At 44.0% G+C, this 24,182-nt stretch overlaps 1 protein-coding gene across 1 annotated transcript in view; it reads left to right on the plus strand.

Annotated features, from left to right (window-relative positions):
* The window catches only part of LOC139372747 (gamma-aminobutyric acid type B receptor subunit 2-like), a 460,183-nt gene that overhangs the window by 345,728 nt on the left and 90,273 nt on the right, over positions 1-24,182 (plus strand). The window contains exons 8-12 of the mRNA XM_071112543.1: positions 4,910-4,970; positions 10,404-10,484; positions 11,757-11,907; positions 12,761-12,893; positions 19,770-19,877. Coding sequence (XP_070968644.1) covers positions 4,910-4,970; positions 10,404-10,484; positions 11,757-11,907; positions 12,761-12,893; positions 19,770-19,877 — 534 coding nt within the window. The remainder of the gene's footprint in view (positions 1-4,909; positions 4,971-10,403; positions 10,485-11,756; positions 11,908-12,760; positions 12,894-19,769; positions 19,878-24,182) is intronic.

Consider the following 24,182-nt stretch of genomic DNA (forward strand, 5'->3'; position numbering starts at 1 on the left):
TGGGACCATTATAAGCCGTACACTCCATAGAGTTGGACTTTACAGAAGAGTGGCCAGAAAAAAAAGCCATAAAAAAATAAGCAAACATGTTTGGTGTTCGCCAAAAGGCATGTGGGAGACTCCCCAAACATATGGAAGAAGGTACTCTGGTTAGATGAGACTAAAATTGAGCTTTTTGGCCATCAAGGAAAACGCTATGTCTGGCTCAAACCCAACACCTCTCGTCACCCCGAGAACACCATCCCCACAGTGAAGCGTGGTGGCAGCATCATGCTGTGCATGTGTTTTTTATCGGCAGGGACTGGGAAACTGGTTAGAATTGAAGGAATGCTGGATGGCGCTAAATACAGGGAAATTCTTGAGGGAAACCTGTTTCAGTCTTCAAGAGATTTGATACTGGGAGGTTCACCTTCCAGCAGGACAATGGCCCTAGCATACTGCTAAAGCAACACCCGAGTGGTTTAAGGGAAAACATTTACATGTCTTGGAATGGCCTAGTGAAAGCCCAGACCTCAATCCAATTGAGAATCTGTGGTATGATTTAAATATTGCTGTTCACCAGTGGAACCCATCCAACTTGAAGGAGCTGGAACAGTTTTGCCTTGAAAAATGGGCAAAAATCTCAGTGGCTAGATGTGGCAAGCTTATACAGACATACCCCAAGAGACTTGCATCTGTAATTGCTACAAAAGGTGACTCTACAAAGTATTGACTTTGGGGGGGTGAATAGTTATGCACGCTCAAGTTTTCAGTTTTTTTGTCTTATTCTTGTTTGTTTCACAATAAAAATATTTAGCATCTGCAAAGTGATAGGCATGGTAGGCAAAAAAAATCCATTTTAATTCCAGGTTGTAAGGCAACAAAATTGGAAAAATGCCAAGGGGGGTGAATACTTTCGCAAGCCACTGTAAAGAAAAACACTACCGGAGTCTCAGAATAGGAAGCAGGAAACACTTATAGTACTTTTCTACTGCAGTTTTCTACCGATGCTTAGCCTAAAGACTCTTTTGTTTTAGCGCCATCTCACCACTGTCAGCATATGGGGCGGCAGGGTAGCCTAGTGGTTAGAGCGTTGGACTAGTAACCGGAAGGGTGCAAGTTCAAGTCCCTGAGCTGACAAGGTGCAAATCTGTCATTCTGCCCCTGAACAGGCAGTTCAGGAACAGGCACCCACTAGGCTGTCATTGAAAATAAGAATTTGTTCTTAACTGACTTGCCTAGTTAAATAAAGGTAACATATATATAAAAATATATAGCACTTAGCAGCAGTGTCAAGCCTAACTACATGTAACTGCCAGAAAGTGTCTTAATAGGGTGTTTGGCCACCACGAGCCGCCAGAACAGCTTCAATGCGCCCTGGGATAGATTCTACAAGTGTCTGGAAATCTATCAGAGGAATGTGACATCATTCATCCAGAATCTCCCATGGGTTGAGATTAAATATCCCATGCTCTTTTGAGAACCCTCTTTCAAAGTCACTGAGGTCTTCTAGCCATGCTAGCCAAAATAGTGGGCAACTGGGCATTTTTTATACATGACCTGATGTTAATTGCTTAATTAACTCAGGAACCACACCTGTGTGGTCGCACCTGCTTTCAAAGCACCTAATTTACTCAAGAGCTTACTTTATTTTGGCAGTTACCTATAGGTATCTCTCTCTCTCTCTGAGCTTACACTTTCAGTCACTTTTTAAATGCCATACAACAGCAGAAAACTCTCCATCCCACCGCAGTTAGTCCAGCACTGCTGTCTGTGAGGACAGTAGGTTTAGCTAGCTCTCTCTCTCCGAGCTCACACAGACAGACACTCACAGTCACATCACAGATGCATACAAATACAGGGTACCAATCAGGGTGCAGAAACCCGCCCAGCGACTGACTTCAAAGCCTCAGGGTCTTTTTGAACTGAAATTGGCTCTTCAATAGGTTTCCTTCCTTCCCATCTCTCTGTCAGCGCTGCTTTAATCAGCTCCATGCTAACTCTCTCTCTCTCTGTCTCTCTCATTCACCTGTTTTTCTGTGGCCGGCAGTAATCTCAGATCCAGTTAAATGTTTAATTAGGGAGTTCTATGGGCAGATGGCTTGATGAATTAATTCCACAGTCTTGATGGATGAGGATGGATAAGGGAGGGAAGGCAATGTGTTAGTTGCCAGACTTTTTGTGTGTGAAAATATCTGCATATTTTTTATGATTTTATTTGGGCTCAATTGTTTTTTTTAGAATATCAATGATGATCCATGTGAAGAGTGTCATTTGTTTCCAGTCGCTTTCACTTAAGGCTGAACTCAAAGACATGTCAAAGTTTTAAAGGTAGAAGGACTGAAAAATGATGTCTGTTCAGTAGCCAAAAGGTGGTATTCTCACTTAAGACATTAAAGAAGATTTGTGATAAGAGTTCTCATTTACAACTGAAACCTGGCCAAGATAAAGCAATGCAGTGCGACAAAAACAACACAGAGTTACACATAAACAAACGTACAGTCAATAACACAATAGAAAAATATATGTACAGTGTGTGTAAATGTAGAAGAGTAGGGAGGCAAGGCAATAAATAGGCCATAGAGTCGAAATAATTACAATTTAGCATTAAAACTGTAGTGATAGATGTGCAGATGATGATGTGCAAGTAGAGATACTGAAGTGCAAATAAGCAAGAGGATAAATATTGGCTGTGTACAGGTACACAGTAAGCTGCTCTGACAGCTGATGCTTAAAGTTAGTGAGGGAGATATAAGACTCCAGCTTCAGTGATTTTTACAATTCGTTCCAGTCATTGGTAGCAGAGAACTGGAAGGAAAGGTGTTGGCTTTGGGGATGACCAGTGAAATATACAGTTGAAGTCTGGTTCATCCTTGGGATCAATTTCCAAACGCCTGAAGGTACCACGTTCATCTGTACAAACAATAGTACGCAAGTATAAACACCATGGGACCACGCAGCCGTCATACCGCTCAGGAAGGAGACACGTTCTGTCTCCTAGAGATGAACGTACTTTGGTTTAAAAAGTGCAAATCATCCCAGTACAACAGCAAATGAGCTTGTGAAGATCTTGGAGAAAACAGATACAAAAGTATCTATATCCACAGTAAAACGAGTCCTACATCGACATAACCTGAAAGGCTGCTCAGCAAGGAAGAAGCCACTGCTCCAAAACCACCATAAAAAAGCCAGGCTACGGTTTGCAACTGGACATGGGGACATAGATCATACTTTTTGGAGAAATGTCCTCTGGTCTGATGAAACTGTTTGGCCATAATGACCATCGTTATGTTTGGAGGAAAAAGGGGGAGGCTTGCAAGCCGAAGATCACCATCCCAACCATGAAGCACGTGGGTGGCAGCATCATGTTGTGGGGGTGCTTTGCTGCATGAGGGACTGGTGTACTTCACAAAATAGATGGCATTGTGAGGTAAGAACATTTGGTGGATATATTGAAGAAACATCTCAAGACATCAGTCAGGAAGTTAAAGCAAATGTGTCTTCCAAATGGACAATGACCCCAAGCATACTTCCAAAGTTGTGTCAAAATGGCTTATGGACAACAAAGTCAAGGTATTGAAGTGGCCATCACAAAGCCCTGACCTCAATCCTATAGAACATTTGTGGGCAGAACTGAAAAAGCGTGTGCGAGCAAGGAGGCCTACTAACCTGACTCAGTTACACCAGCTCTGTCAGGAGGAATGGGACAAAATTCACCCAACTTATTGTGGGAAGCTTGTGGAAGGCTACCAGAAATGTTTGACCCAAGTTGAACAATTTAAAGGCAATGCTACCAAATACTAAATGAGTGCATGTAAACTTCTGACCCACAGGGAATGTGATGAAAGAAATAAAAGCTGAAATAAATCATTCTTGTTACTATACTATTCTGACATTTCACATTCTTAAAATAAGACAGGCAATTTTTACTAGGATTAAATGTCAGGAATTGTGAAAAACTGAGTTTAAATGTAGTTGGCTAAGGTGTAACTTCCGACTTCAACTGTACCTGCTTGAGCGGATGCTACAGCAAAAATATATTCTTAGGATATCAGCAAATTAATCTGCTGACCAATCATTTTGTTTACTTCGTATGAACAGACACATTTTTGCAAACTTCTAATCCAAAAAGAAGCCCAGTGCTAGTCCACTAAATCCGTTAATGTGCCAACACTTGGGGCCTCCCGAGTGGCGCAGTGTCTCACAGATCCTGGCTCGATCCCAGGATGTGTCGCAGCTGGCCATGACAGGGAGACCCATGAGGCGGCGAACAATTGGCCCAGCGTTGTCGGGTTAGGAGAGAGTTTGGCCGGCCATGTTGTCCTTGTCCCATCGTGCTCTATAGACTCTTGTGGCTGGCTGGGTGCAATGCACGCTGACATGGTCGCCAGGTGTACGGTGTTTCCTCCGACACATTGGTGCGGCTGGCTTCCGGGTTAAGCGAGCATTGTGTCAAGAAGCAGTATGGCTTGGCAGGGTCGTGTTTCGAAGGATGCATGGCTCTCGACCTTCTCCTCTCCTGAGTCCGTACGACAAGACTGTAACTAATAACTGGATATCACGAAATTGGGGAGGAAAAGGGGGTAAAATAAAAATATAACAAATGTGCCAACACTTAATGGCTCATCTAGAAAATAGTGCATCTAAATTCAAATTATATCAAGATAATCTCTAGCTCTACTTCTTCCTCTGCTGTAGCCCATCGTTGAAGATGGCCAACAATTCAGATGGTTTAGCTTGTTAGACTTTAGGCCTGGGCATTAACAAGGGCCAACAATGTTTGGTTTCAGCTTGGTAGCTGATGTGGATCATGTCACATGGACAAGGCAACAAGTGTATTGTATTGAACATGTGATTCCTCATTGAGTCCTTAAGTACTTTAAATGCTTTAAAATGTTCTAAATGTGTTTTTCATTCCTTTTCTATCCAGGGCCAAGTCATGTTCAGGAACGGAGAACGGATGGGTACCATCAAATTCACACAGTTTCAAGGTACTGTAAGCACATGTTGTAGGATTGTTGCATTGCTGTGATGTTCTGTTGAATTGCTCTAGTATTATGATTGGTTTCTGTCTGGCTGATGATGATGTCATAGTTATCCTACTCTGGGGTTACCCAACCAGTGGTGGTTGACTGCCAGGGGGCTGCCGGGTGGGATTTTCTACCCAGGGGTGTGATCTGTATTTGGGGGAATCCCCCCAGCTCCCGGCCCACCCCTCCCTCAGCACCAGTATGCCATTATTAATCCGCTCATCCTTATCTTATCTACCCCACTGCAGAGGTGCCCCCTGTGGCAGCTTAAATCGGGATGTAGGTGTGTTTGTGTGCGTGCATGTGTGTGTGTGTGGAAACACTCGGGGGAGGCGGACCTGTTTGGTTGTGGGAGTGAGGGAGTTTTTCAATTGGAAGGCAACTGGCAGTCATGTCATGGATAAGCAAATAAATGTTATCATCAGTGAACTGGAGAGCTCTTGCTCCATAGCGCTGTGAAAATGTCATTATGAGTACCTAGCCTTAGGCAGACTACCCCCCCCCCCTCCCCACCACTCACCCTCCCGCATGACACACACCTGCCTTTCTCCTTTTCTCCACTCTCTCTCTCTCCTTTTCTCCCCTCTCTCTCTCTCATTTTCACTTCTCTCTCTCTCTCTCTGAATCTCCTCCTAACTCTTCCACATACTCATCTCTTCTTTTCACCCCTCTCTCTCTCCCACCCTCCCTCCATTCATATCATTACCTTATTATGGCTACCATCCTTCCCTTCCTTCCTTCCTTCCTTCCTTCCTTCCTTCCTTCCTTCCTTCCTTCCTTCCTTCCTTCCTTCCTTCCTTCCTTCCTTCCTCCCTCCCTCCCTCTCTCTCTCTCTCTCTCTCTCTCTCTCTCTCTCTGTCTCTCTCCCCCCCTCCCTCCCTCCCTCCCTCCCTCCTGGCTTCTCAGGGAGTGTGTGACGACTGTTTGACACAGGAGATAAAGAGAAAGTGAGAGAGAGTGAGAGAGAGCCGAGAAAAAGAGGAGAGGAGAAGTGAAGAGAGAGGAGAGAGAGCGAGAGGGATTGCCCTGGCTGAATATTTAACCAGGATCTGATCCTCTCCTCAACCCTGCCATCTGTCCTCATGCAGTGTGGGAACAGCTCACTCATTCCCCTTTTGAAGGATCTATCAAAGCCTGTCTTTCACCCGCAGCCCCGCTCTGTGGTTAAGTTCCCCTTAGGTACAGATCTAAGATCAGCTTCCCCTCCCCAATCCTAACCTTAACCATTAGTGGGGGAAATGCAACGCTGACCCAAGATAAGCATCTAGGGGCAACTTCACCCTACATCCCCCCTCAACTCATCAGCCTACAGATCACCTTACATAAAGTCTCCTGGTAAGCTGACAGGGACAGCTTTGCATTTTCCTCATTAATGGTTACAGTTAGGATTGGGAGAAGGGAAGCTGATCCTAGATCTGTATCTAAGACCTAAGAGGAACTTTACCGCAGACTGCGGCTGAGGGTGCAGTGTAAGAACACCGAATGCATTAATATTCAAACAATTTCTTATGGTTTAGTAAATCAAATCAAATTGTATCTGTCACATGCGCTGAATACAACAGGTGTAGTAGACCTTACAGTGAAATGCTGAATACAACAGGTGTAGTAGACCTTACAGTGAAATGCTGAATACAACAGGTGTAGTAGATCTTACAGTGAAATGCTGAATACAACAGGTGTAGTAGACCTTACAGTGAAATGCTGAATACAACAGGTGTAGTAGACCTTACAGTGAAATGCTGAATACAACAGGTGTAGTAGACCTTACAGTGAAATGCTGAATACAACAGGTCTAGTAGACCTTACAGTGAAATGCTGAATACAACCGGTGTAGTAGACCTTACAGTGAAATGCTGAATACAACAGGTTGTAGACCTTACAGTGAAATGCTGAATACAACAGGTTGTAGACCTTACAGTGAAATGCTTACTTTACAAGCCCTTAACCAACAATGCAGTTTTAAGAAAAAAATACCCCAAACATATTTTTTCAAAATATTAATTCATTTCCTTGGCGCTCCGGTATCGCTTGCCGTGTGGCAGCAGAGAGAACAGTCTATGATTAGGGTGGCTGGAGTCTTTTACAATGTTTAGGGCCTTCCTCTGACACCGTCTGGTATAGAGGTCCTGGATGGCATCCCGGTGATGTACTGGGCCGTACGCACTACCCTTTGTAGTGCCTTGCGATCGGAGGCCGAGCAGTTGCCATACCAGGCAGTGATGTAACCAGTCAGGATGCTCTCGATGGTGCAGCTGTAGAACCTTTTGAGGATCTGAGGACCCACGTTAAATAACTTCAGTCTTCTGAGGAGAAATAGGTTTTGTTGTGCCCTCTTCATAACTGTCTTGGTGTGCTTGGACCATGTTAGTTTGTTGGTGATATGGACACAAATGAACTTGAAGCTCTCAACCTGCTCCAACACAGCCCCATCAATGAGAATGGGGGAGTGCTCTGTCCTCCTTTTCCTGTAGTCCACAATCATCTCCTTCGTCTTGATCAAGTTGAGGGAGAGGTTGTTGTCCTGGCACCACAAAGCCAGGTCTCTGACCTCCTCCCTACAGGGTGTTTCGATGTTGTCGGTGATCAGGACTACCTTTGTTGTGTCATCGGCAAACTTAATGATAGTGTTGGAGTCGTGTCTGGCCATGCAGTCATGAGTGAACAGAGAGTACAGCAGGGGACTAAGCATGCACCCCTGAGGGTCCCCCGTGTTGAGGATCAGCGTGGCAGATGTGTTGTTGTCTACCCTTACCACCTGGGGGCAGGATCCAGTTGCAGAGAGAGGTGTTTAGTCCCAGGTTCCTTAGCTTAGTGATGAGCTTTGAGGGCACTCTGGTGTTGAATGCTGAGCTGTAGTCAATGAATAGCATTCTCACATAGGTGTTATTTTTGTCCAGGTGTTAAAGGGAAGTGTGGACTATAATAGCGATTGCATCATCTGTGGATCTGTTGGGGTGGTATGTAAATTGGAGTGGGTCTAGGGTTTCTGGGATAATGATGTTGATGTGAGCCATGACCAGCCTTTGAAATAATTTAATGGCTACAGATTTGAGTGCTACGGGTTGGTAGTAATTTAGGCAGGTTACTTTAGTGTTCTTGGGCGCAGGGACTATGGTGGTCTGCTTGAAACATATTAGTATTACAGACTCAGACAGGGAGAGGTTGAAAATGTCAGTGAAGACACTTGCCAGTTGGTCAGTGCATGCTCAGAGTATGTGTGCTGGTAATCCATCTGGCCCTGCGACCTTGTGAACGTTGACTTGTTTAAAGGTCTTACTGACATCGGCTACGGAGAGCGTGATCACACAGTCGTCCGGGACAGCTGATGCTCTCATGCATGCTTCAGTGTTACTTGTCTCGAAGCGAGCATAGAAGTAGGCTCGTGGCACTGGGCAGTTTGTGGCTGTGCTTCCCTTGGTAGTCTGTAATAGTTTGCATGCCCTGCCACATTGGACAAGCGTCTGAGCCAGTGTATAGAGATGTAAAGGTGTTTCCCCCTAAGTTTAAAGCTATATGAAGGTTAATTCATTATTGAATGAAATTCACGTTCTATCATCTCCAGCAATAGAGTGCTGAGATGGTAGGATAACATAGGTTTGATTGGGACAGCTGTAGAGAATAACCCTGCATCCCAAATGGTACCCTATTTCCTATGGGCCTTGGTCAATAGTAGTGTACTATATAGGGAACAGGGCGGCACACAATTGGCCTGGGTTAGGGGACGGATTGGCAGGTAGGGATGTTCTTGTCCCATTGCACACTAACGACTCCTGTGGCGGGCTGGGTGCAATGCATATTGACACGGTCGCCAGGTGTACGTCGTTTCCTCCGACACATTGGTGCGGCTGGTTTCCGGGTTAAGTGGGCATTGTGTGAAGAAGCAATACGGCTCTCGACCTTTGCCTCTCCCGAGTCTGTATGGGAGTTGCAGCGATGAGACAAGACTGTAACTACCAATTGGAGAGAAAAAGAGGTTTAAAAAAAATTATATATCTATATTTTTTAAGTCTTCAACCTAGGTCAGGTAGACAGGGACGGAAGTCACCCTGCTATACATGGGCAGCATAAACAGTGCATCATTAGCTTGATCCCAGATCTGTTTGTGCTGTCTTGCCAACTCCTATGGACAAACATATCTGTGATCAAGCTAGTGTATCAGCACCTCTGTGTCTGGAACTTCTGGGTTCATCAATCTGAATGTGATTAACAGAAATGCACTGATCCCAGATCTGTTTGTGCTGTATTGTCGTCACGCCAAACAGATATGGGATCAGGCTAGTGTTTCAATCTGTATCTGATTTACAGTAATGAAGGAGGTAATTGAACAAACAGATGTGAAACGTAATTTCAGAAGTTGGGTGAAGGTTTTGCGCTAACATAGCAGCAACAGCTCAGGGACGTAGTAGTCATAATTGCCTAGTGTTTATGTGTATCTGACACAGAACCAACATTTACATGTGTTATCAAGCCTCACACTGTAAAGAGACCGAGGGAGAGACCGAGAGTCGAATCGTCTCCCCTCATATCCCCCCTCCCCCTGTGTGCTGAGTGTAACTGTTCACCCATTTGTATGAGAAGGAGAGTGATGGAGCTGCTGTGTGTGACAGGGTCAATACAGAGCCTGTAATACACACATACATTTTTAAACTTAGGCATAGAGCCCTGTATCAGCTTTTAAGACGTCTCTTGAAGGAAATGGCTGTTTTAAATAGCGCTCAAGAGAGAGGATTGTGTTATGGCTCAGGATATATCACAATTTAGACTCATTTTACTGTATCTGTGAAAATGCCAATGTATTGCGTTACCATTGCCAGCATACTATTGTTTTTATTTATTGTTGCTTTTATTTTTACGATTGTTTTTTTCACTGGAGATTTGTTCTCCGGTAATGTGTGTATAGTTTGTGCGGGGTGTATTCACTAGGAAACAAATGGAAGCAAACGGGCTAAAACGGAGAAGGACTAACCTGAACTTGTCCAATAAAAAAACACTAATTTTCTTTGCAAAAAGTTTTCAGTTGCAAAGCGTTTCACTACTGTTTGCTACAGAGGGTACAAACGAATACACCCCAGGTGTGTACGTTACTGTTGCTAGCCATTATACCAATCTGTATCACAACCATTAACCCAATGCCATTACTCTCTGTTAGCTTGATCTAATCACTGATTTCCACACTTAGCTAAAACACACAAGCTGTAAATGAGAACTCACTCTGCAGTATTCCTCATTCGTTTTGGAATAGATATTGTCTTATTTGAAATGTTACAGTTATTTTGGGTCAGATCTCTGCAATTTTACAGCGAGAGCTGTCTAGTTGACTGAAAGAGAAAGTTGTCCAAAGTGTTGTCCACATGCTGTCCTAACTGACGCCTTTCCTGGTTGTGTTCCTAACAGAGGGGCAGGAGGTGAAGGTTGGAGAGTACAACGCTATTGCTGATGTCCTGGATCTCATCAACAACACGATGAGGTTCCAAGGTAAGTACACATGAGATTGTGTGTGTGTGTGTGTGTGTGTGTGTGTGTGTGTGTGTGTGTGTGTGTGTGTGTGTGTGTGTGTGTGTGTGTGTGTGTGTGTGTGTGTGTTTGTGCATGCGTGCTTGTACGCGCACACACAGGGCATCCAGTACGCTCCTCTCAATCAATCATTCTATGTTGAATTATTTACCAGCATTTTTTATTACACTATGTTTTCTTGTGTTGACAAGAAACCCCTCCCCTCCCTCCCTGTAGTCCCATACAGACACACTCTGGGACAGCTAAAACATTTGTTTCTATGTGTCAAACCACCATAAGATAGCTCAGTAAGATGAGACGTTGAAATCGATTGGTACAAAGACACAGAGAGGAAAGGAACGGGAAAACATAAGAAACAACGGTCGCTCACCACGACAACCGATTCTGTATGGAGGTACATTTACACAGCTGATAAGAAAGTAGTCAAATTGAGGCGTTTTCCAATGTTAAGTAGCCTAATGGTGAGGCTTCATTTTGGATCTGTCCTTCTCCTGTAGAAGTGTTCAGTACTTTACATACTGTAGAATCAAATAAATGGATACACTTCAAATCTTTTATTTACCTAGGCAAGTCAGTTAAGAACAAATTCTTATTTTCAACAATGGCCTAGGAACAGTGGGACAGATTTGTACCTTGTAAGCTTGGGGATTTGAACTGGCTACCTTTCGGTTACTAGTCCAACACTCTAACCACTAGGCTACCCTGCTGCCCCCACAGAGAAATCTAAAGAATTCTCTGTGGGTTATTGTACATTTCTCAGGCTAAGAACATCCCCACTGGGCACAGACGTCATTTCCACATCTAGGTTTGATTTACATTTGATTGAGTTGTCAACTAATATAAATTCACCCCCAAAAAATCACTATGTTATTGGATTTAGGTTAAAAGATGGGTGGAAAAAATCTGAAATTCACTAACGTTGATGAATTTTTTGCAAATCCAATCACTTTTCCACATCAATCCAACGTCATCATATTATTTTGAATGTTGCTGAAATGACGTGAAAACAATGTTGATTCAACCAGTTTTTGCCAGTGGGTCTGTGAATGTCCTCGTCTTCGTTCCGGAGTGGATCCTCCAAATCAACTTATTTTTCTTTTCCCCTTCTTGTGGAGTTGTTTTTAAATGTTAAATACTGGTGAGGGCTCTTTTTGGTTGTCTTTCCTTCCCCTGTAGAAGTCATTATTATACTTGTTTTTATATGGCAAACTGAGTTCCTCCTCTTCATTTCAGGGGTGGAGCCTCCTAAGGACCGTACGTTTGTGCGTCTGCAGCGTCGCAACATCAACGTACCCCTCTACAGCATCTTGTCTGTTATCACCATCCTGGGCATGCTCATGGCAGGGGCCTTCCTCTTCTTCAACATCAAGAACCGCAACCACAGGTCAGTGGAAGAGGGAGGGGAATGGGGGGAGGAGTGGGTAGAGCTGTAGCCTAGCTGACACCACTCACAAGGTACACAGCAAGTTGAGCTTTGATTGGTTCTCTCAAACATTGTTTTCTGAGACCTTTCTGAGACGTTGTTTGGATTTGGAAATCCAACAGTTGTGTTGTAAGTGGGCGGCGTTCTGAGGCTGTGTGTGGTTATCTATGTTGGTGTTTGAGTGACAAAGACACAGAGGAGAACCAATCAAAGTACAGCCCACTTCGTTATCAAAGCATTGTGCCTTTCCATACTATGGAGTCAGGAAAACTTGGAGTTTGGTGGACTAGTGCTATCTAGACTAGTAGAGCTCCGGGGGGGAAGTTGCTTCTCGGTACAGATCTAGGATTAGATTCCCCTCTACTGTTAAATCCATTCACCAGTACTTTTGTATACTTTTTAGCCAGTAGTTCTGAAAATAGCACTCACTATCAAAAAGTGGTCTCCAAAAATTGTGCAGATACTGTATGTGCACCACGTCATTGCTCAGTCTCTCGCTCTGCTGTGTGTGCACCTTGCTAGCTGTCACTCAATTGGCAAGGGGCTGAAGCACATTGGCTAGAACTCAAATTGCTAGGAGGTTGGCCCATGTGGGGGGAAATATAGGGAAAATAGCGCATTCACCAAGACAAGAACACATTTGGAAGTCTGTTCCCCCAAGTCGCTCCGCTGCTGTTACTGCATTCCACATGCACTGTTATATAAAACATGTTTCAATGTTAAAATGGTCCTTCTGAGTTTTTCAATTTTGGAGCTCTGTGTTCCTCTCACAATTCCAAACCTTGCTGTACATGCTCCTCTCCTCTCCCTACAGACTGATCAAGATGTCCAGTCCCTACATGAACAACCTTATCATCCTGGGTGGAATGCTCTCCTACTCCTCCATCTTCCTCTTCGGCCTGGACGGTGCCTTGGTGTCCGACAAAGAGTTTGAGGCCTTGTGTACTGTGAGTATATAACCTGTACAGCTAGAACCCCATATATGCTGTGCTAATGACGTGTAAGATCCCAGGCTAACACTAGGCTAATACTATATCATTCTCTTCTGTCTTCTCCCCCATCGAAAGGTGTGCGATCCACTCTAACGCTAGCTTGCATTCTCTCTTGATCCCCTTCAAAAGGTGTGCATCCCAGACTAACGCCAGCTATTAGCTATCATTCTTTTCCTACTTCCAAAAGTTGTGAGATCCAGGTTAAAGCTAGGCTAGCACACCAGTCTTTTCTTCATCCCTTCAAAAGGTGTAAGATCCAGACTAATGCTAGGCTAGCACACTAGCTAACATTCTATTCCTCCCTTCAGAATTACATTTTAACCTTTATTTAACTAGGCAAGTCAGTTAAGAACAAATTCTTATTTACAATGCCGGCATACACCGGCCTACACCAGCCAAACCCGGACGACGCTGGGCCAATTGTGCGCCGCCCTGTTGATTCAAACCAGTACTGAGATGCAGTGCCTTAGACTGCTGTGTCACTCGGGAGGAAGGGGATGGGACTTCATATAATGGGAGTTGATTGGATCAGTCCCTGGGTCTTTCCTAACATGGAGTACATTAAACTCCTGCTCCCACAGCAAGCGTTTGAACGTGACTTAATTAAACAGGTTTGATTACAACTGGTTTGCGTCCCAAATGGCCCCCTATTCCCTATATAGTGCACTGCTTTTGACCAGGACCCACAGAGATAAATAATGTTAGCTAGGCGGGTGGCGCAGCACGTATCAACTGCCATCGAGTGCCTGCCTGCCTGCCCGGCTCACCTCAGCCAAAACAATCCAAAATGGAGGCTGTCACATCAGAGAGGAAGTGCTGAGGAAAAGTATGTGATCCAACCAATCAATATGCACTGTTTTCTTTGTATGGCTGCTGTAATTGTTTTTTTATTATCTCTTTCTCTATCCCTCTCTTGCTGTCTTTTTTGCCCTCTTCCCCCTCCCTCGCCCCACATAAACACCCACACACAGGAACACCAAATAGGTGTTTTGAGTAAAAAAAAAGTAAATTCCAGTTTAAACTCTAAAAACAAGCAAGGGCAGTATTTTATCTAGTGCGCCATTGCTCCTCAATGGGAAGGAGAAAGAGAGTGGTCATAGCCCACAGGAGAGCTGGCTACACAACAGTGACGACACAACAGTGGTAGGTCTAATTACCAACAACGACGAGACAGCCTACAGGGAGGAGGTGAGTGCCTAGGCAGAGTGGAGCCAGGAAAATAAGCTCAACGTCAACAAAAGGAAGGAGCTGATTAGGGACTACAGGAGACAGCAGAGAGAGCATGCCCCTGTCCACATTGATGGGGCCGCAGTGCAGAGGGTCAAAAGTTCCACTGTCGGCACATCACTGACGACCTGAAATGGTCCCTTCACACAGACAATGTGGTGAAGAAAGGCGCAACAGCACCTCTTCAACCTCAGGAGGCTGAAGACATTTGGCATGACCCCTAAAGACACTCATGACCTTTTACAAATGTACCATTGAGAGCATTTTGTCGGGCTGTATCACCACCTGGCACAGTCCACAACCACAAGGCTCTGCGGTCCGCCCAACGCATTACTTGGGGCACACTGCCTGCCGTCCAGGACATCTACAGCACCATGTGTCACAGGAAGGCCAAGGAGATCATCAAGGACCTCAAGGAACTCCGTCACCCGAGCCATGGCCTGTTCACCCCGCTATCATCTAGAAGGCAGAGACAGTACAGGCATCAAAGCGACTGATAAACAGCTTATAGCCAGCCATCTCAAAGCCATCAGACAGTAATCTACCATTTTGCTATGGGGTTTCTACTGTGTATTTATATACTGTATTCTCAACATAACTCATTGTAATATTGCTACTACTGTACATTGCATTTTGGTTCATATAAACTCAGCAAAAAAAGAAACGTCCTCTCACTGTCAACTGCTTTTATTTTCAGCAAACTTAACATGTGTAAATATTTGTATGAACATAACAAGATTCAACAACTGAGACATAAACCGAACAAGTTCCACAGACATGTGACTAACAGAAATTGAATAATGTGTCCCTGAACAAAGGGGGGTCAAAATCAAAAGTAACAGTCAGTATCTGGTGTGGACACCAGCTGCATTAAGTACTGCAGTGCATCTCCTCTTCATGGACTGCGCCAGATTTGCCAGTTCTTGCTGTGAGATGTTACCAAGGCACTCTTCCACCAAGGCACCTGCAAGTTCCCGGACATTTCTGGGGGGAATGGCCCTAGCCCTCACCCTCAGATCCAACAGGTCCCAGACGTGCTCAATGGGATTGAGATCCGGGCTCTTCGCTGGCCATGGCAGAACACTGACATTCCTGTCTTGCAGGAAATCATGCACAGAACGAGCAACATGGCTGGTGGCATTGTCATGCTGGAGGGTCATGTCAGGATGAGCCTGCAGGAAGGGTACCACATGAGGGAGGAGGATGTCTTCCCTGTAACGCACAGCATTGAGATTGCCTGCAATGACAACAAGCTCAATCCGATGATGCTGTGACACACCGCCCTGGACCCTCCACCTCCAAATCATTCCCGCTTCAGAGTACAGGCCTCAGTGTAAAGCTCATTCCTTCGACGATAAACGCAAATCCGACTCTCACCCCTGGTGAGACATAACCGCGACTCATCAGTGAAGAGCACTTTTTGCCAGTCCTGTCTGGTCCAGCGACGGTGGGTTTGTGCCCATAGGCAACGTTGTTGCCGGTGATGTCTGGTGAGGACCTGCCTTACAACAGGCCTACAAGCCCTCAGTCCAGCCTCTCTCAGCCTATTGCTGACAGTCTGAGCACTGATGGAGGGATTGTGCGTTCCTGGTGTAACTCTGGCAGTTGTTGTTGCCACCCTGTACCTATCCTGCAGGTGTGATGTTCGGATGTACCGATCCTGTGCAGGTGTTGTTACATGTGGTCTGCCACTGCGAGGACGATCAGCTGTCCGTCCTGTCTCTCTGTAGCGCTGTCTTAGGCGTCTCAGTACGGACATTGCAATTTATTTCCCTGGCCACATCTGCAATCCTCATGTCTCCTTGCAACATGCCTAAGGCACGTTCACGCAGATGAGCAGGGAGCCTGAGAATCTTTATTTTGGTGTTTTTCAGAGTCAGTAGAAAGGTGAGTTTATTTATTAGTAATATATATACTGCTATACATATCATTATCCCACTATAATATATCTACTGCTGTACATATCATTCTCCCACTATAATATATCTACTGCTGTACATATCATTCTCCCACTATAATATATCTACTGCTGTACATATCATTCTCCCACTATATTATATCTACTGCTGTACATATCATTCTCCCACTATAATATATCTACTGCTGTACATATCATTCTCCCACTATAATATATCTACTGCTGTACATATCATTCTCCCACTATAATATATCTACTGCTGTACATATCATTCTCCCACTATAATATATCTACTGCTGTACATATCATTCTCCCACTATAACATATCTACTGCTGTACATATCATTCTACCACTATAATATATCTACTGCTGTACATATCATTCTCCCACTAGAATATATCTACTGCTGTACATATCATTCTCCCACTATAACATATCTACTGCTGTACATATCATTCTCCCACTATAATATATCTACTGCTGTACATATCATTCTCCCACTATAATATATCTACTGCTGTACATATCATTCTCCCACTATAATATATCTACTGCTGTACATATCATTCTCCCACTAGAATATATCTACTGCTGTACATATCATTCTCCCACTATAACATATCTACTGCTGTACATATCATTCTCCCACTATAACATATCTACTGCTGTACATATCATTCTCCCACTATAATATATCTACTGCTGTACATATCATTCTTAGTATATAATGTGTAAATTCATCCGGTGTATACACACATTGGATTTGGATTACTGTTCCAGTGCTATTTGTGTTGTTAATTGAAGTCGTTCCAACATTTCTTAATTACTTTCTTTTCATTTGTTGGATTTTGTGTGGATTGTTTTGTAGTGCTAGGTATTACTGCACTGTTGGAGCTAGAAACATGGGTATTACTGCACTGTTGGAGCTAGAAACATAGGTATTACTGCACTGTTGGAGCTAGAAACATAGGTATTACTGCACTGTTGGAGCTAGAAACATAGGTATTACTGCACTGTTGGAGCTAGAAACATAGGTATTACTGCACTGTTGGAGCTAGAAACATAGGTATTACTGCACTGTTGGAGCTAGAAACATAGGTATTAATGCACTGTTGGAGCTAGAAACATAGGTATTACTGCACTGTTGGAGCTAGTAACATAGGTATTACTGCACTGTTGGAGCTAGAAACATAGGTATTACTGCACTGTTGGAGCTAGAAACATAGGTATTACTGCACTGTTGGAGATAGAAACATAGGTATTACTGCACTGTTGGAGCTAGAAACATAGGTATTACTGAACTGTTGGAGCTAGAAACATAGGTAATACTGCACTGTTGGAGCTAGAAACATAGGTATTACTGCACTGTTGGAGCTAGAAACATAGGTATTACTGCACTGTTGGAGCTAGAAACATAGGTATTACTGCACTGTTGGAGCTAGAAACATAGGTATTACTGCACTGTTGGAGCTAGAAACATAGGTATTACTGCACTGTTGGAGCTAGAAACATAGGTATTACTGCACTGTTGGAGCTAGAAACATAGGTATTACTGCACTGTTGGAGCTAGAAACATAGGTATTACTGCACTGCTGGAGCTAGAAACATAGGTATTACTGCACTGTTGGAGCTAGAAACATAGGTATTACTGCACTGTTGGAGCTAGAAACATAGGTATTACTGCACTGTTGGAGCTAGAACCATAGGTATTACTGCACTGTTGGAGCTAGAAACATAGGTATTACTGCACTGTTGGAGCTAGAAACATAGGTATTACTGCACTGTTGGAGCTAGAAACATAGGTATTACTGCACTGTTGGAGCTAGAAACATAGGTATTACTGCACTGTTGGAGCTAGAAACATAGGTATTACTGCACTGTTGGAGCTAGAAACATAGGTATTACTGCACTGTTGGAGCTAGAAACATAGGTATTACTGCACTGTTGGAGCTAGAAACATAGGTATTACTGCACTGTTGGAGCTAGAAACATAGGTATTACTGCACTGTTGGAGCTAGAAACATAGGTATTACTGCACTGTTGGAGCTAGAAACATAGGTATTACTGCACTGTTGGAGCTAGAAACATAGGTATTAATGCACTGTTGGAGCTAGAAACATAGGTAATACTGCACTGTTGGAGCTAGAAACATAGGTATTACTGCACTGTTGGAGCTAGAAACATAGGTATTACTGCACTGTTGGAGCTAGAAACATAGGTATTAATGCACTGTTGGAGCTAGAAACATAGGTATTACTGCACTGTTGGAGCTAGAAACATAGGTATTAATGCACTGTTGGAGCTAGAAACATAGGTATTACTGCACTGTTGGAGCTAGAAACATAGGTATTACTGCACTGTTGGAGCTAGAAACATAGGTATTACTGCACTGTTGGAGCTAGAAACATAGGTATTACTGCACTGTTGGAGCTAGAAACATAGGTATTACTGCACTGTTGGAGCTAGAAACATAGGTATTACTGCACTGTTGGAGCTAGAAACATAGGTATTACTGCACTGTTGGAGCTAGAAACATAGGTATTACTGCACTGTTGGAGCTAGAAACATAGGTATTACTGCACTGTTGGAGCTAGAAACATAGGTATTACGCTGCACTGTTGGAGCTAGAAACATAGGTATTACTGCACTGTTGGAGCTAGAAACATAGGTATTACTGCACTGTTGGAGCTAGAAACATAGGTATTACTGCACTGTTGGAGCTAGAAACATAGGTATTAATGCACTGTTGGAGCTAGAAACATAGGTATTACTGCACTGTTGGAGCTAGAAACATAGGTATTACTGCACTGTTGGAGCTAGAAACATAGGTATTACTGCACTGTTGGAGCTAGAAACATAGGTATTACTGCACTGTTGGAGCTAGAAACATAGGTATTACTGCACTGTTGGAGCTAGAAACATAGGTATTACTGCACTGTTGGAGCTAGAAACATAGGTATTACGCTGCACCAGCAATAGCATCTTCAAATCGATGTACGCGACTAATAAACTTTGATGTGATTTAGGGTCATATATCTTTTTCATCCCCCACATAGACCAGACCTAGTCATTTGTCAAGGGGCCCCTAGAACAGTCTCTTTCAGTAGGGCTCCTATTTTCCTCAAGCAACACAGGGGGGAGAATAGGGTTGCTGCTGAATCTCCTGCCTTGGTCTGTTCTATTGTGACTCTGCCTCCCTGCCAAGAATGCTTTTCAACAGACAGACAAACAAACACAAACAGCATTTAGTGCAGTGGGTGTTAAAGTAGTGTTTTTCCGGCTTGTTAAATTAGATACTGTGGGAGTTATTACAGGATATAGCTTTGTTGCTCTTATTTAGTTTACAACTCATTCTAAATACAGATATAGCCTACAGAAGGCACCATAGTATTTGGTTTGTTTTAATATCCTTGGATTTCAAGTAGGGAGAGGCTGCTAGGTCTCTTTTTAATAACGCATATGCATAAGGTTGACAGCCATGATCCTAGTATACGACTTCCTCTGAAGTTTGCACATTCACTTTCATGGAATTATGAAAGGATTCTGACTATTTTTAGTGCACTTTTAGAGCTTTTGGTGAATTTGTCGGCTAAGAAAAAATAAATGCTAACATCTTGTCAGTCTAGATCTTTGTTTTAGTCCAGCTCTTTGACAGCTTTTGACTGTTTCTGTCCTCGTCTTGCAGGTGCGAACATGGATCCTCATTGTGGGCTACACAACAGCGTTTGGTGCCATGTTTGCCAAGACCTGGAGAGTCCATGCTATCTTCAAGAACGTCAAGATGAAGAAAAAGGTGAGAGAACGCAGTGAGCTGCTGCCCATGGAACACTGCTGCAGCATGGATTCCAATCCAACCCTTTGCTACTCTTCCTGTCTTTCCTATCTATCTGTACCTTATCTAATAAACAAACAAAAAATAGTAGTGAAAAAAAAACTCTACCTGTGTGGTCTCATGGCCAAAATGATGGCCAACAGCAGAAAGTAGTGACGTGTGTTTTTACTGAAATTGTATTATGTGGAATGATGATGATTAATTATTATCATTATTATTACTATTATCACCATATCATCATCATTTTGCACCAGCATTGACAATTGCCTTGTCTTATGAATGAGGTGAATGGGGTCCCTTTCTATTTCCATTGAGTCAAATCAATTTCAAAGTGAACGTTTACATTTTAAGTATTGCATTTCTATTCACTTCCTGAATCGTCTGAATAGATTTGACACCGATCCTGCCTCGTTGGTCACTCTGCTAATACAGTAGCTGACAGTGTTCAGGTTGTGGAAAGATGCCAACATGCATACAGGCTTTGTCCCAAATGGCACCCTATCCCCTATATAGTGCACTAACATAAGGCTCTGTCTAAAAGTAGTGCACTATGTAGGGAATAGGGTGCCGTATGGGACAAAGCCATAGTGTCACCACAAGGAGGGGATTACAGCCACAGGTATGGGACCTGCTTTATGAGCAACGGAGCGCACATGCCGGATTAACATGCTAACTCCCCTTCTTTAGAAAAGACTATCAACATCAGACTAGCCAAGGTCATTTAGTTATTTGTGTAAACCAGTTAATTAAAGGAAGAGAGCGTTTTCTGTTGCTGTGAACAAGCAGCAGTATATTGTGGTAGTCACACGGTCTGGTCTGCTGAGGCTGGCTGCACTCAAGCAGAACGCAGGAGCCTAGAACCATAATTGGCCATTATGGACTCTGATAGAGAAATCCTCACTGGTTAACAGCAGCTAGCGCTTCTTATGCCACTGATTCCTGTGTCACTACACATGCATTATGTCAGATAAAAAATGAATGGAGGGAGAAGAAGAAGAAGGCGTAGAAGAGAGAAGGGGAGGGATTGTTATGTGATATTGTTTCTGACCACATTTTCAGGGTTTGCAAAAAATAACACTTTACCCCTCGCCTCGGAGCAAGTATGCAGCCCTATCACAATCTGGTTATCAAGTAGCAATCACAAGGGGAGATTCCAGGTTGCTGCCTGTCACAATGTTGCTCAGGTATGTAGGTCCTAGATGGCAGGAAGCTTGGCCATACTGGGCCGTACGCACTACCCTCGATAGTGCCTTGCGGCCAACGGGGCCGAGAAGTTGCCGTACCAGGCAGTGATGCAACCATGTTTAGTTTTCCTGTTTGCTTATACAGCTCACTGAGTGCGGTCTTAGTGCCAACATCGGTTTGTGATGGTAAATAGACAGCTACGAAAATATAGATGAAAACTCTCTTGGTAAATAGTGTGGTCTACAGCTCATCATGAGATACTATCCCTTACGCGAGCGAAACCTCAAGGCTTCCTTAATATTAGATTTTGTGCACCAGCTGTTGTTTACAAATATACAGACCGCCACCCCTTGTCTTACCGGAGGCAGCTGTTCTATCTTGCCGATGCAGCGCAAAACCCGACAGCTGTATGTTATCCATGCACAACTCAGTGAAACATAAAATATTACAGTTTTTAAATGTCCCGTTGGTATGATATTTGTGATTGTAGCTCGTCTATTTCGTTATCTAATGATTGTATGTTGTCTAATAGGACTGATGGTAGAGGCAGATTACCCACTCGCCGTCAGATCCTTACAAGGCACCCCGACCTACGTCCCGACATCTCCGTCCCTTTATCACGCGAATGACGGGGATGTTGGCCTTGTCAGGTGTCTGAAGTAAATCCTTCTCGTCCCACTCGTTAAAGAAAATATATATGTTCGTCCAGTACGAGGTGAGTAATCGCTGCCCTGATATGAAAAAGCTATTTTCGGACATAAGAGACCGTGGCAGGAATATTATGTAAAACGGCAGCCATCTCCTCCCATGTCATTTAATATGATCGGTTTCCTACTGGTCACTACCACGTCTTCTAACAGAGGCGCCGGGATCTAAACCAGCACCTTTTACACTTGGTGATTCTCTTTTTCAACCAAAACATTTCCTCAAACTACATGTGTGTAACTGAGTAACTACTGTAGCAGACCTAAGAAGTGGTGTTTTTCTCCCAGTGGGAGACCCAGCAGTAAGGCAGGTTGTTAGCCCCACTCAGTCACCCCAAGCCCCAGAGGAGCTGCAACGATCCAGCCACAAAAAGCATTACAGACACTCTGCTCAGCTCAGACTGTACATACGCACACACACACACAGTGTACAGTTCAGGGACAGCTGGAGCTCCCCCTGGGTATATGTTGCTGCTGCGACCTTTCTCTAGAAAAAGTCAAGCTGAAGAAGCCAAGCTAGAGATTGACTCAAGCTCTAAAGAATTTACCACACACACCTTTTGTTCTATGTTCAGTGCACACGCACACAAGCACACACACATGCTCCCTGTGGTGAACCTGATGGAATGTGTGTGGGGTTTCTGTTACTGCTGTGCGAGACTGGCTGATCATCAGGGAGAGTGGTGATTCATCTCGTTGTTTAAGCCTGCAGTGTTTTACAGGATTAAAGGGCTATGTGTTTGTGTGCTTGCGCGCATGCTTGTGTGTTTGCATTCTTGCGTCCGTACGTGTGTGTGCTTTTCTGTAACACACACTCTACCCACTGACCTGTTTTTGATTGACATATTTCAATTCCTCTCTTCAATGGAAAGACAAAACGGCAAACCAATATCTATCTGACACAATATGCTTGTGTAGCTGGTGTGATTATGTAAAGGCTTGCCAGGCCTCTGTGGCTGCATCTCTGCTGGCCTTTCGATATTTGTAGTCCACCTCACATCACATCCTGGATAGATGTGTCGGATGGCAACGGCTGCAGGAGGGAGTGTGGGAGAGCTGTCAGAGAGAGTGGGAGAGAGAGAGTGCGTGGGAGGCAGAGAGAAAGAGAGAGAGAGATTTAAAGATGGAAAGAGACAGGGGGTCAGTGCTGGTCTGCATCTCTCCTTTAAGTCTGTGGTCATCTCAAACACAAACACGTTTTGATATCTTCAGATGTGCTAAAAAAGGGAGGATCTTTTGTGTTAACATCTAAAAAGATTTATTTTTGATTTGTAATTCAAAGAAAAACAAAACAGCTCTTGCTCCTGTGAAATGTGTTGCTATGGCAATTATGCAGTCTCAGTTTTTTCTCCTCTCTTCCTCCTCCTCCGCTTCTTCTTCCTCTTCTTCCTCCTCTTCTTGTTCCTCCTCTTCTTCTTCTTGTTTCTCCTCTTCCTCTTGTTCCTACTCCTCCTCTTCTTGTTCATCCTCCTCTTCCTCCTCTTCTTGTTCCTCCTCCTCCTCCATCAGAGCAGAGAGACTAAACTGAGTGCTCCCCAGGTGGAGCTAGACAGCCCTTAAATCTAAAGACCTATTCCCTGCTGGTTCAGCAGAGCCAGGATCTGTCTGTCGGGCAGCAGTTAACCTAGCTCCCTCCCTCCACACACACACTGATTGAGTGCAGGGGCTTTGGCTGAGTGAAGTGATAGCTGTTGTCAGTCATCAGAGTGTTGCTGGGGGTTCGCCATGGAACCCCAGTGATGTTTGCCATCTCTTCATCAATCCCTCCGTCCTTTCGCCAGTCCCTCCATCTCCGTCCCTCCTTCCCCCCTCCCTCAGAGAGAAGACTGTAAATCAGGGTGTGCTCAATAAGGGTTCCACTCGGTAAGGTTCGCACAGCACTCCTTCACTCCTTAAAGAGGCCTGGTTCAGTGTTGGGTAAGCACAGGGCCTGTCAATCAAACAGGCTGCTCTGCAGCCTCCCTCCGTGACTGCCTGTTAGTCTGTCTCTGAGATTTACTTTAGAGTATTCTTGAACGTGCACATAGTGAGATACACCATTGCACACACACACACACACACACACACACACACACACACACACACACTAATGTGTACACACATAGAGAAGACAAAACATAGTGCACATAGTGTCCACATAATACTGTACAAGCTTACACAGAACAGTGACCTCACGCGTGTGTACATGATCTGATATGAGCTGTGTATTTCATACTAAAATAAATACGCATCCCTATGCAAACGTTTGATCATATCTGACGATCCCATTCCTCACGGATCAGGGCCTTGAAAGCATACTGCTCTGTTCCCTGATCACAACTAGTGTACACAGTGTATTCAACAGTTCACACAGTCCACATCCCCATGCTTTTAATGA

The sequence above is a fragment of the Oncorhynchus clarkii genome, chromosome 18 (genome assembly GCF_045791955.1).
Source record: "Oncorhynchus clarkii lewisi isolate Uvic-CL-2024 chromosome 18, UVic_Ocla_1.0, whole genome shotgun sequence".
Classification (NCBI taxonomy): Eukaryota; Metazoa; Chordata; class Actinopteri; order Salmoniformes; family Salmonidae; genus Oncorhynchus; species Oncorhynchus clarkii.